General features: G+C 36.2%; 1 protein-coding gene across 4 annotated transcripts in view; it reads left to right on the forward strand.

The window, feature by feature from the left end:
* The window catches only part of LOC100648209, a 94,551-nt gene that overhangs the window by 33,347 nt on the left and 46,130 nt on the right, over nucleotides 1–15,074 (forward strand). For all 4 annotated transcript variants that reach the window (XM_048408095.1, XM_048408094.1, XM_048408096.1 and 1 more), the window contains one exon: nucleotides 9,180–9,246. In XM_048408095.1, coding sequence (XP_048264052.1) covers nucleotides 9,180–9,246 — 67 coding nt within the window. The remainder of the gene's footprint in view (nucleotides 1–9,179; nucleotides 9,247–15,074) is intronic.

A 15,074-nucleotide genomic window follows, 5' to 3' on the forward strand; every position in this document is an offset into this window, starting at 1 on the left:
TTTACTTTAATGAAACTACATAAATTAATTATTTCATTTATTTTTTAAAATTAATTCATTTGTTCAATCAAAATTAACGTTCAATCTTATCAATATTTAATATACGTAAATTCTAATAAATTTCTATTTCTCAACATAGTTGACGAAAGTTTTGGTAGTAAGGCGAAATTAGATGGACGATATCAGTTTACAGAAACGACGTTTCATATCGTGGATATATCAATCGGATAATTTGAAGCAACGAAATCTCGGATGAGATGCAGTTATGCCTCTGTATAATTGCGAAAATATTTCATCCGGTAGGATGGATGATAAACGAGCTCGCGTATTCGTTGCCGTACACGCATCCCTTTAATTCTGCAAGTGTGTCAAGGTGATGTGTGTGCTGTGCACACGTACTCGCGCAAATGCTGGCGTTCGATTTGGAAAAGTGCACGTGCCGAGTCGACGATAAACTTAATGGCGAGCAGATGATTTACGAACGTTTCAAACTGTCCATTTCTTGACACGAATATCTGTATCGATATTATTCAAATTTCTTATTTGCTCATTTCGTTCGATATACCATGATCGAGCCAAATTCCCTATCAAATAAAAATACAATTCTCACTTATCTTATTTACTTAAATATTTTTAAAGATAGCAAATACATAAAAAAAAAGAAGAAACATATCAACAGTATTTAGGTTATTTCTTTCGTTGTTTGTCATTTATTTTCGCAACATTATTTAAATTCATTATTTACTCGCTTGGTTCATATTTCACAACTAAAACAATTCTTGTTATCTAATCTACTGTTTCCCCAATAGTAAGATAAATGCATGGAACAGATATATCAAGAGGGAGATTTTCTCATTTATTCATTTCGTTAATACACCGTACGTAAGCGGAGTGTGTATATTTATGCAAATTAATATTCATGTAACATAAATTATATCATCATCAAAAACAACAACAAAAAAAAGAAAGAATTACAAGAAAAGGGAACCTAGGTAAGAAATCTGTTTTGTCCATTAAATATCATAACGAGTATATTCTATTTCGGATATTTTATATATTTTTGCGTCTCAGGTGAATTTCCGCACCTTTAAGTTTCCCTTAAGTGCGCAAAAATCCACGGATTAATCATAATCGATTTAAATCCATTCGCTATCTTTCTATTCCCTGCAACAGGCAAGATAAATAAGTGACATAAGTATATCAAGAGAAAACTGATGAGATTTGTTGTTTGCCCATTTCAGTGAACGAACGAAACGAACAAACGTCTCGAGCAGAAGCCGTGCACGTGAAGTAGAGCGATCGCAATCTTGACAATTATTTTTCCATCGTCATCGCGATCGATATCTCTGCACGTGTGTAGTATATAGATGTGTGTGACTGGAACGATTCCAGCTAAGAGCAGCCAGAGAGTTAGCCGGCACTAGTTATGGACGGAAAAGAGGATATGACCGAGATAATACGAACACAGATCCGGCTCCAAGCGATTCGTGGACCCTTGGCGATTTAACAATTGACTTGTGCCTACGAGTCGTCTAGCGGAGTAATTGGAAATGACCCGCGACTCGTTCTCTGCTCTTCATACCGCTTTTCCCCATTCAATTCTTCCTTCGACAGACGATCGCCGAACGTATTGTTCGCTTGCTCGGTCGAGAGAAGACCAGCAATTTCCACCTTTCAAATTCCTTGCGGCGTTTAACGTTAAATTCCTTCCTCTCAAATTTTCGCCAACGATTAACGTTCTAAAGTTTATTGGGAATCCTTTACTCGTCGATAAACAGCCAGTGCCGTGGTTAGGTCTTTGAGAAGTCGACTGAAACGTTCCGACGTGAATTTTGCAATTTTCTATTTAATTGTTTATACCTTTTATTTCAATGGTCGTCGATTGAAAAACGTAGAGAAAGATTGAACATTGGCATTAATTTAAGAAATTGCCAATTGTGGCTAAAATCGGCATTAGCAACTTCCTAGAATTTCATTGGAAAATTTAAAAAGGTTTCGCGTTAACAAAACGTTAATGTCTTTGAGAAGTCGAATGAAACTTTCCGACGTGAATTTTGCAATTTTCTATTTAATTGTTTATACCTTTTATTTCAATGGTCGTCGATTGAAAAACGTAGAGGAAGATTGGACATTGGTATTAATTTAAGAAATTGCCAATTGTGGCTAAAATCGGCATTAGCAATTTCCTAGAATTTCATTGGAAAATGTAAGGAGATTTCGCGTTAACGAAACGTTAATATTCTCGTTATTATCTCGCGGATCTATCAAGAAACAAGTACAGCAGCTTTGTGGAAACGATAATTATAGACAAATATAAGATTCAGAATCGATCTTGAAATAAACGACTGAAATCAACGTTAGAAACATTGGAATTATTGTTTGATCGCAATAAGAAAATATAAAAAGAAAGATTGCAATTTCTTTGACGAAATTGCGCAATATTATACCTGGAAAACGAGTATGTCCTTCTAGCTTCTAGATATCCCTCTTGTCGACGAGAAAATCCAACAGAATTCTTGATAATGGAAAATACGATGACTCCATGCTCGGTCGAATCTTCCAGCGGAGGGATTAATTATCGTTTAATTATCGTCTAGCGGGTGCATCAGCGCGGTAACGAAATTTCTCACGGGAAACGGGGCAACAGGTTAGCCTTAGGGGCACGAAGGACGCCGACCAGAGACGATGGCAATTTTTTTAATACAGTTAGTTAATGAATCTTACCGGAAGGTAAATTTGCTTGAGTCGGATGGCGTCGTCTGAGAAGTCGATGGCTATTAATCGAGTTAGCAGCCGGTCGAGTCACATTAACGAGCAAAGTGTGAATTCAAATTTACACCTGTCTTGCCCATTCGTTCTGTTATCGTACAAACTTGCTAGAAAAATCGACTTTTCAATTAAAGTATTAATATTTAAGCGATTAACAGGATGTCGCTTTTCCTTGCATCCAATCTTTCCTTTAATTATCTCGTTTATTCTAATTTCTTGCTATAATTGTATTAACTCTTTAATTTCGTTTAATCCATGTCATTTTAGATATTTGTAATTAGAGCTTGAAGGGATATAACCTTTCTGCCTCTCGTCTTTTAAATTTTAATTGGCTGTGCAGCGAGTAGCGTTAGAAGTTTTAATGACTTTATAAAATCAAGTTGTAGAACGGAAGCTGTACGTATAGAAAAGCGTAGAAAACAGTATTATGATGACATAAGTTGATATTGTCAAAATATTCCGAAGCTGTCCTGGGAGAAAGTAATTAAGTTGGAAGTCGATTCTTATCTATCATCGTGTGCTTCATCTAATTTCCTTCGCTTCCTTTAGATCCATCGCCTCGTTCCAATCGGACGAAAAGCTGTCCGGCTTTGATCACCGACCTTTCAATTAATTATCGTTCGCCGAGTGCAATAACGGGGTAACGAAGTTTATCGGTGCACAGAGGGCGAAGAAACCGCGGATAAAAGGAGAAAATGAGCGATTCTTAGCTGCCGAATCTCCATGTCTATGTGACTAGGGAAATTGAGAAACCGAAACTACGTTAGTATGAAAATCGAAGACTTTCAATAGAACTAAAACACAAATATTAGATTGGCAACTAAGTGATTGCGGCTTTTGTCAATAGGCGGTATTGACAAAATCCGCAATCACTTAGTTGCCAACCCAATAATTGTCTGTTCGATTTGTAATGCACTTTAATGATGTATCACCTTCGAACGACTGTAATCTTAAAATACTCTTGTTTTCTATCTTGTAAATCAATCCAGGCCTACTAGTTCTCAAATTAATCAAGTGATCTGTTATTTACTTAACTTGAAGCACGAATTGCTCAGAAGCCATATTGGTTAACTGGATAAATTAAGAAATAGAGACAATTGAATATTAATTTCTTCCGAATTTACGTTTATTTATATAATTTTCTCGCATTAAATAAATTCGTGGAAGTAAATAATCTCCGTTGAAAGGCTCAATATTAATAGGAAAAAGTTGCAGTTTATCGAGTTTTCTCATTAGTCAAGTCACCTGACATCGTGTTCCTTCCATTCGAATAATTCATCACCTTTTTCTTCATTTGGTAAAAAAGATGTTCGATATTTCGCGTAAAACGTAAAGAGGCAAAAGGAAGAAACAAGGAAAACAGAAGGGAAATAAGAACGACAGATGGTAAAGTTCGCGTAAAAACAACCACAGTACCAATTCCCCTGCTCATTAAAAATCGACAACGGATCAGTAATCCAAGCGTGGCAAGATACTTTGTCACGTTATTAAGCTAATTTATCGGAAGTAATCAAATCACGGATGAAATCAAGCCGATGATTGAAAACAGATACTAATCGTGGCCAACGAACCCCAATCTCATCGACATTCATTTACCACTTGGAGCTTTCAAACTTATTGATCCATAACCATCCGCACTTGCAAGATGTTCACATTGTGTGTTATACGAGGAAAATATTCTTTCAGATTTTATTGCAAGATCAATTATTTTAAATAAAACATTAGATTTGTAGCGGCACATCAGTTACAGTACAATTCAAATCATGTTGTTGTTTTGCCTCGGAGTATCAGGATCGTTAGGATACACGTAATCTAAGAATAAATAAACTCCGGGCAAAACGATATCGCTGCTACATGCAACCGTCGAACGAAGACGAATTCAAATTTTCCGATTTCCCTCCGGCCAGTATAAATAAACGGACGCGATCGCGAGCATGAGAGTACATACCGAGTATCTAACAGTATCATCGAGTATCTCCGAGTATCACGAGCGATCTACCGAGTTACATGACGAACATTTATCGAGTTCCCATCCGCGATTTTATTCTGCGATTTGCACTTTGTATTAACGACTCAGTGATTAATGGCCGTACATTAATTTATTATTTTAAATATATTCGACGATTTCAACAACGAGCAATCTCGTGCTTTAAACCTCACGTACCAACCATCCTCTACACGTGAACCTCCACGGATTATTGTCATAAATTCCGACACTACCCAGCCGCTTTCAAGAGCGGGAGGGTGGGGGAGGATTTCCCCACGTATAAAAAAAGAGAAAAAGATTATTATCATAAATTAAATTAATTTTTTTTTACAAAGCCTAAAGAGATACGACTCTGTTTTGTCAATGTGCGACTATTCGGAGAAGCTGTTCAGTTAGAGGTTTTTCTGAAAATGTGCGTAAGGTTATGGTGTAATGTTGAAAGCTGGTGACGAGGTATGTGGCCGATGCTGTGTGGCTAACGTTGACGCGATTTCACGCTCAATTTGTCAAGAGAATAGAATTTTTCCGATTAATTCCCGAGGCATCCTCGCGATATATATATAAAAGCAGCCTCTTAGCTATCTGAATTACGATGCAGCGGTCAATTAGGGAAAAGGCCTTAAGGGCACGAAACTTAGCGACAGCGGAGAAGTGTGACGGTGGCCAGTTTATAAGGAGCCCAGGATCTCAATTGCCAGACGTAATACAAGTCTCAATGTTCTCCTTCTTTTTTTTTCTTTTGCTCTTCCTAAAAGCAAAAAGAAAAATTCACAGGCAAGAAATACAAATTTTGTCGAAATGGAATGTGAATGTAATGAAATTGATAGTTTGGAAAGAGCGACGAGAAAGGAACATATCAAAATCATTTCGCTATATTTCGTATTTTTGGAAACCTGGTCAAAACTATCCAAGTACTCGCGTTCCTAAATTTTATCCCCGACCTTCCTCTACACTCTGCATATGTACACTGTTATTTTTCCAATAAAGAACGCAACGCAATTGTTTTTATTAATATACACGGTCGTTATGTACACGTGTGCACGTTATATACAGGTATTCTTTTTCCAGTGAACATTCAGCCAGTGAAATTTTTTAACACGTTTCCAAAACGTGTCTATCGACATTTCCTTGGTACATATTAAAGAATCACTCAATTGTTATCGATAACATTTTTCCCTTACGTAACCCTGTTAAACTCGAGTTATCGAGTATTTGCCATTTTTTGGCTGATTTTCAAGCCTACGGAATTTCATCGAAATGGAAGCCGGCTCGTTCACGATTTTTCTTCGCCAGTTCGATCTTACGTACGATAACGAGCAGATTCGTGACGATTGGATTCGTTCCAAGATCGGTTTCCAAGAATCGCCATAACCTGATTCGCCTTCTGTGCCCTGTAAGAAACTTTTGAGTTTACGATACCTCTGCTTTCCATCGTCGGAGCGGAAAGCCAAACTTTCCAACTTCTAGCAATAAATCGTGTTTTACCTCGACGAAATTCGAAATAACTGGAAATGCTCTACTAGTCGAAAAGATGATACGCAGCCGAGAATTAGATTAAATCTCGCGATTTCTGCTTAAAACAAGCAACGATTAAGCTTAAGCAAAAATGTGATTTGCATCGGCTAATTTCCTTCAATTGTTCAATTTTTATCTTCTTCTTTTTTGTAGACAATATTTAATATTCTAGATTAAATGCAAGAGTTTATTTTGAATTTAGGTTAACTTTATAATCAGCGTAAATTTTATTTCGCGTTATTTGCGAGCTTTTCTTTGAATCACGCGTAACTTTTCCCCTTTTCATCGAATAATTCCACGGTGAAGAACATTTTGTGCGTGACATAGCTTACGCTTGCACAGCATAATTCAAAGGGATATGAGACTTTTTCAAATGACAAAAGAAAAAATTTTGTCGCAGTGACGAGTACATTTTGCGTTAATCCCCTCATCCCCGGCGGGACGTATGTGTCGCGTACAGTTTCCAGGAAATAATTTTACTTGAACTTTGTCTTAGTTTTATCGTAATTAACTTTAGTCTCATTTTTTCTTTAATTTTAATAACCACCCATTCTGTTTAATAAACTTTGAGCTCTTCACGTTTTTATCGTTTAAATTTTACATCATTTTATATTAATTCCATGTTTAAAATGAAGAAACATATATAGTCGTAAGAAAACTATTTTTTAATTAATAGAAACATTTAAAAAATTCTAATTTTCATACGTTTTGTATATTTGTCCATATTATACGCGCTTTGCTTTAATTTTTATATACTTTCCCATTTGTAACATTTCCACAAAAATGTATGCTAATTAATTCGTTAATACCTTGCCAAAGAAAAATATTGCACCGTGTAGCATCGCCAAGCTAATTTGCAGTGGAAATAAATTGGCCGGATGTAATGTTTAACTCTTCATGGAAGGATTAAAACATAAAAAATGAAGGGTCGCAGTTTAATCAGAGTTCAGAGTTTGGAGCACGGACAGTGGACATCGTGCATCGCAAATGTGTTCAAAGTGAACAGCCAACTTTATAATTAGTAAATGTCTTTCGAGATGAGCGATCGATGAAAGGAATAAAAGTTGAACAAGCGAGCAGGGCATGAGGGAATGAGAGGGCTGATGCGTAACAACGAAGCACAATTAACACGGATATTTCAGTTTTTCGAATCGAACGCTTTCAACGTCAATGTCCGCCTCGATTTTCATCCTATTTTCAATAGCACCGATAACAAACAAGCAATTATCCTACGTTGAAAGAGTCGATCAGGAAATAACTGGACCGTTGCGTTATTTCAAAAAATTTATCACCGCAAACAAGTAGCTTTCTTTTATCTTTCAATTCCCATAGGAAGCTTTATTCAATGGCAATATTTATTTATTTATCACATAAAGTAAGGATTAACACCGGTGTTAATTTTATATAGCTATATACCAGAGTACATTTGATCGGGTCTCATTGCAACAAATTCGCCTTGTTTAACACTAGAAACACCACACCAGTCAAATCGACTGGTTTTACAATTTTATTTTAAAATTCCTACTTCACGTTATATTTTTTTCCACGAGGATGTAATGCCTTTCGTAACGATAACTAAAAGAATAATATAATGAATTTTATTTTGCTTTTCATGTATTCGAGCTGAAAATAATTTTGTATCAAGGTTACTTATACCAATACCAGTGAAAATGACTGGCACCTGTCGAAGTGTAAAAGGGTCCTGCAATCTGTTTATCGAACCGCGATTAACCAGTTTCCTCGTTTTGAAAACTTTACACACGTTTTAAAAATTTTTACCGCGTATCATTCGATATGATGATATCAGTTATCAGGAAAATTCCGGATCGATCGCTGGATGCTAACATTAGAAATACTACACCAGTCAAAATGATTGGTTCTACAATTTTATAAATGTGTCAACCCTCGTTTAGGGATCATGGTCCTAGATGGATTAATAATATCAAAAATATACTACATAACATGGAATTCCTTCTGTAAGAAAGTAATAAATCGATAAATATAAAAATATTCTATTATTACGTATTTTCTAAAGACCAGTCATTTTGACTGATTTTGGTAGAAATAGTTTCGTGTTAACGATCGGTAGTTGTAGCGTTAAACAAATAGATAGCTTGTACAGGTATATACAGTGTGTACGAAATTTTAACGACCAAACTTCTCTCGTTTAGAATTCATTCATCAGAGAATACTTTTTAGTGAGAAATCTATCGCAGGTGATTACGGTGCGATGTTAATTTCGTGGCAATTTCTGGATCGGTAGAATGTTGAAACTTGGAGTAACTGAATTTTGGAAATTCGCTGAATTTGGATATCTTCGAAATTTCGTTCGGCTGTGTCTCGAAATCCCTTCAAGCCGCTGACACGTCTGCGCGTCTAACTTTCGCATACCTTCGAGACTTTGACAGGAACTTTGAAGTTTTGCGAAGTTGAAAAGTCCGCGTGTTAATTCAGAAGCTGAGAACTCGTTAAGGCTGAGCCGCTCGATTATCGAAACTTCACTCCATGACGAAAGCTAATTCGAACCCATTTTAGAATTTTAGCTTCTTTTCTAAATTGTTTCGGACAGCTTGTTTGTTTCAATTTGTGCTTGAAATTCTTGTAGAAAATTTGATGAAAAGCAAAGAGCTAAAATATCGTAGTCGTACAGTTCCAATCGACTTTTCCCATTAGGATGTTAGAAATTGAAAATAGATATCTTTTTACAATTTCAATTGCCTCATTTTCATTCGACTATCGTAGTTAAAAATAAAAATAGCAAAATGAAAATAGATAAATAAATAAGGACAAAAATAGCGTATTACAAATACTACAATTTTGCAATCCCAATTAATTTTCCTTTGATAGAATATTATGAATGGAAATGCGGATATAGTGTTAAAAAATATTGTTTTTTTTTTTTTTACAGCGTACAACATATGGGGCGACGTTCCTGCGCGAAAATGTCGGCCACCGAAGATCGGCGACATCCCAAAGTGAGTACTCTGGTTTTTTTCCAAAAAAAATACTCCATCTCTTGTTTTTTTAAACTAAACATAAGAAGGAAAACGCAGATTTTCAGATGCACGCGCGTCAAAGCTATTTTCAATTATAAAAATGAATCCTCACTGTAACTAGCATTTACAAATTCTCATTCCAACTAATATTTAGAATAAAAATTTTCGATACAAATAGCAATACGGTAATCGGTATTTTAAGCGAATATTCTCTTTCAACGAGAAAACACAGAATTGAAATTGAAATTGCGCGTCGATTTCCGAATCCTTTGGGCGTACAAACTGTCGATTCGTCTACAAATCGTTTAAAGATCGGATCGAAGTCCGATAAATTCGGAAAACCAGTTCTACGTTACCTGGTTATCTGATTTCTCTCCTACACCTACACCGACGATTTATTTTTCGCTCAACGAGAATTATCGACGTTGATCCCGGAAAAAGCATGCAGTCTTCGCGTATCACGATATGTCACTGGAAATCAAGATCGCAACTCGGCTCTTAGCCTTTGAAAAGCGTTGAAAGTATTACTTGAATGATTATTAAAGCGTACATCTTTTATTAGGTAGTTATTAATAGGTAGTTATAGGTAGTTATATATATATAGGTAGTTATTTTTCTGTAATACACGCGTTTAGAGATTTCATTTCGTTTATTAACTTCTATCCAAGTTTAAAATCATAAGAAGCTTAAAATTTCTGTCGGATTGGCAACTAAGCGATTGCGGATTTTGTCAATACCACCCAATAGAAATTTTAAGCTTCTTGTGATTTTAAATTTAAACAAAAGTTAATAAAGAAAATGAAATCTCTAAACGCGTATATTATAGAAAAAAAACTACCTATATCGCGATAATAATTGTAGCAAAAGATTTTGCCATTATATGCTTTGAAAAATAAAAATATTCTCATGACTTCCTCAGCGAAACATGTGATTTCGGCGTGGCAGTCAAAGTGTTAATGTTCATAATCTAAACGATGGTTTTGGCATTACCACCTAATGACAGAATCCGCAACCACTTAGTTGCCAACCCAATACTTCGTTTAGATTATGAACGTTATTAACACTTTGACTGCCACGCTGAAATCACATGTTTCGCTGAAGACGTCAGGGGAGTATTTTTATTATTCAAAGCATATAGTGGATAAATAATAATAAATTGATGATCTAAGACAACATTCTTCCCCAATGGACCGTTTATCTTATTGGTAGTCACGGGTGGCCACCGTGGCGTCTTGCTTACGGTTGATAGCGACATATTATAACGAGGCTTCGTTTATTCCAACAAACCATTCGCATTCGTTATTTTGTCGTAAGCAAAACGTGCAGAATATATTGTTGAAACGTGTAGAAAATATTAGTAAACAGTATTTGCTCATTGTATGTATAATAGTAAGGTATGTTCACGTTTCTAACTTCCATTATATGATTATAAAGCAGCATTTACGATTATTTTCTAAGCTGTGTTTATAATAATATTCGTAGATTAGCCCTCAAAGATATGGATGCAAACACAGTACACCGTTAGATGCAAGATTTGTTCTCATTTTTCTTTTATTCATGTTCTAATAAAAATGTGTAATTGTTCAATGGGGCACTTTTTATTTCAAAGTATCTTCTATTTATCGGTTATATTCAAAATGCCCTAACTGTCAATTTTCATACAATTTTTACAATCGTAAGAACGTGGTAGTCAAAGTGTTAATAACATAAACGAGCTTAATTTATTATTAGCTCATAATCGCTTCGCTTTCATCCTACAACATGTTTCTAAAGATCACTCGATCAAGTTTCATATCAAGTATAAAACAGTTTACTCTACATCAGATTTATTTATTACGTGGATAAAATGCTCCACCGAAATGAATTTAGTCGGTTAATTCAGTTCTGTAATATCACGCGTGATATTATCATGCGAATAAGATATTCGACCACGATAAATTTATTCGTGTAATTATCTTAGACAAACGTTTACTGAAAACAATTCCAATAATGTTGAACTCTGGTTCAGGTAAATACAGTTCTACCGTGTAATCGAATCGCAGTCAGCAATCTGCCTTCCATTCACAAATTTCGCTTCCATTAACATTGACCTTCGTGCAGCTGTGGAACGACCACACGAAAAAAAGCGACACTAAGAGTCAAGGAGCCACATAGCCTAATCTACCATAATGCATCTCGACATGCAAATAGATATTTTTAACCTTGTCTCGAAAGCGATCGATAGCCACGAAGGCGGCACGAAACTCGTCTAAATAATTGCTCCACCCCGATGCCACGTCAGCCGCAGAAACGCTTCTGTTCTTTCACGATTGCATCGAAGATTCCGATATTCTTCTCTTCTTATACCCACGGAACGATTTTCTTTTCCCCTTCGTTCGTCGACGATAGGAAGCTCCGTAGGTGACTGCTTTCTTCTACGACTTTCCCTCAACCGAACCTGTCGTACCTTTTTGCCACCCCCGTTGCACGATCAGCGACGTTTAAACTGGTCGCTTTCCATCCACTACGATTCGTTGTTCGATAGAAAATTCTGAATTATTGCTTGGGCGAGTGTAGAAAAATTACTTCAGGTGGATAAAGAGTCGAAATCTGGGATTTTCGACAATTTATTTCGTCATGTTTTCGTTCTTCGTCGAGAATGATCGTTATTAATATATTTGTTTATCCAAAAAGTATCTCTCATTTTACAGACACGCCTTTTACAACGATGCATCTTTATACAAACACGAAATCCAATCTGTCGAACGTTGTGATCTTTATTTTGATAAAACAAAATGGATCATAGGTAATTCGATAAAATAATATAAAACGGAAAATGTGCATTCATTATTCCCTTATAAAGCGAAAGAAACTTTCCGGAGGATCTAATACCCGTGGAAATAAAGTGCGAGTTAAGAATAACGCATCTGGGACAAACGTGTTTATACGCAGACTACAAATGTCCGTGGCAATTTACATTTTGATGGATATCAATCTATCGCTGGTTTCCTAGAAGAATCGCATAAATTGGGAAAGTAAATTTTTAAGAAAATTTCCGAAAAATGGGCAATTGTTAATAACTTCACCATTTAGCCATGAAATTTTTCTTTCTTTCATAATTTAAGCGATGGTCTGTAGGTTTCGAGGGTCTTCGATAAAACTCTAGAATTAATTTCCTCGTATAATTATTTCATCTAATTAATTCGTATAATTTTCTCATACAACGGGGAGAATTTTCTTCAAGTTTTCCATGAAATCAAAGGTAACAGTTGTCCGTGATAAATGTTCAAATACTTTCGCTAGCCGGTGCATTTACCGACTATATATAGCGGAAGCACAATTTGTAAGAAAACCTGGAAATCGTTATTCAACGACCGTTTCCGGCAGCGACGAGGCATGAAACGCGCGGTGAAAGCTGAAGGATCGATAATTCGGCGTCTCGCGATGCATCGCGTAGCTACGGCGAAATCATTTATAAGCATTGCTGCTTCTTGCGAGCGCGCGCCTCCGAACGCTGAATTATGAAACGTTGGACGATACGCGACGCCCTGAATTATCGTTTCGTAAATGCGATGCATCACAGTTGCAATTCCACGTTCGAACGTTCACGCGGTGAATCCATCGGGAGAAGGACAGAGCTTCTATTGGAAAATCGTCGGAAAAAGTAAGCCAATTATCACCTCGCAATGATCGAATGATATCTCGCGTCTCGCACGATTAGAACGCGATCAAATTTGTCAAAATTCTACCATCGAGCGACTGCTCGCGATACGAACCGGGTTGCCGTGCGTGGGGCGTGTTTATGGGGTTTGTTTCGTGTATCGATTTCAGGGTGTTGCGGAGAAATCGAAGCTTTAGGCGAAGCTTGGTTGCCTTTAGTATACTACCCATGCTCTTTCGCTTTGGGAATTTTTCTTTCATGTTTCTTGTATTTTTAGTACAATAGCATTACCTATGGTTTCATTGGCTTAGGAAATTTTCTTTAGAGTTTCTCGTATTTATAGCGTACGCGTGGCTTTATCGGTGTAGAAATTTCTCTTTCAGTTTTCCTGTATTTTCTTTAATAGATTAATTCCAGGAATTTATATGCCGTAATCGGAAACTTGGAATGATTCTAATCGAATTAGCGAACACTGTTTCTGATAACCGTATCGAGCGAGTCTTAAATTGAAAAATTAGTCGAAATCTGACGTTTGAAGGATAAAAATCAAATAGATAAGTAAAAATTGAATATTTATATGTTAGATATTAAATGGATAGTGTAAGATACTAAAGACACCGAAGACAATAATTAATATAAAATATTAATGATAATACAGTAGTAACAAGAACAGTTAAACGACAGAGATACTAAAGATAATAAGGATAATACGGAGTGGCAATAAAGTAACGAAGTGACGCTAGTAAAGATAACAAAAGCTACGGAAGATAATACAGCTAATAAAAATGCCTACTATGGACGATAAAATTGTCTTAAAAATCTTTCGAAATTTTTCATCCGTAAATGAATCAATTTCTCCAGAATAGATCTTGCCATACGTAGTTGCGAATCAGTAAACTGCTCAAGGTCACATCTCTCAAATCCAATACGACAAAAGTACAAAGAATCGGGAATAGTTAATTCTGTTCAGCGTTATTTTTACCAGAGAAAACGAATAAAAATATTAATGGCGAATGAACAAAGATATTTCTTCGTTTAACCTGCTTTTCATCGCTGTTTTCTCTGTTAGCTAAGCGACTGTATATTCCATTTCCGTCTCAAGGATTTTCCTTCTTCCTCGTACGTCCATATAATGTAGCCTCGACAGAGATAATAACGCGTTGTTACGCGATTGTACATGGTTATCGAAGTTAGTCTGGTTGCGATGGTTTTAATCAGGAAACGAACAGCAACCGGAAGGGACAAATGGAAGGGAGAAGGAGATACGCGCAGCTTAACCCCGTATACGTTTCGTGTGTCTTTTTCCTTTTCTCCAATTTCCCTCTTTTTCTCTTTTCTCGTGTGGTTTTCCATTACTCTTGACCTTTTTATTTTTGCAGCCATTTACTTCTTTCTATGTGTTTCATTTGTCCCTTGATTGCACCGTTGTAATAGGTTTCAGGAACTTTTTAAGGTTCTCAGTTTATCGTGGATTGTCAAGCTCGCGCGTATTTCTTAAATTTTGTAGAACTTCCGTTCTGTCGATTCGCAAACTTTCATTTGTATCGATGGATTTCGAAACTCCTCTACTTTTATCTCTGCAACTTCTACGTTTGCCATTCCTTCAATTATAAACTATCTGTACTTGGCAGTTTCATGGAATTTCCTGCAATCTCCAGCTTCCTCCCGACCCTTTAAATCTCGACAGAATTATTAGCTTGACCGAAAAGTTTCTTCCTTTGATACGGTGATAATAGATGAACAATAATCTCTGTTTAATATTATTTTATTGAATCAAGCATGATCCATTTCGTTCTACTTTTATTATTACGTTCTTGCATAATCCAATAAACTAATATAAAACAAAAAACATTGTGCGTCTGTTATTTCCTTATAAAACGAAAGACAAACTAATACAAACGTACCGTTTCACACGATAACGTAACAACGTACAGCTTCTATCCGATAAAAGGGAAATTTGAAATTCTTCAAGCTGTGCCACTATCGATGTGAAGCAACGATATATATCCTAATACATCTATTGTAGACGATTAGTTTATGACTTCCCCAATTAGCCTCTCTGGGAATATAGAGACAGTCGATACCCACACGAGGTCTGCACTGCGTGAAGCCGAATTTACACTGTTTCAGTTTGCAGGAACACGCCGGATAAACACTGCTTTCGTTC

The sequence above is a fragment of the Bombus terrestris genome, chromosome 8 (assembly GCF_910591885.1).
Source record: "Bombus terrestris chromosome 8, iyBomTerr1.2, whole genome shotgun sequence".
In the NCBI taxonomy this organism is placed as follows: Eukaryota; Metazoa; Arthropoda; class Insecta; order Hymenoptera; family Apidae; genus Bombus; species Bombus terrestris.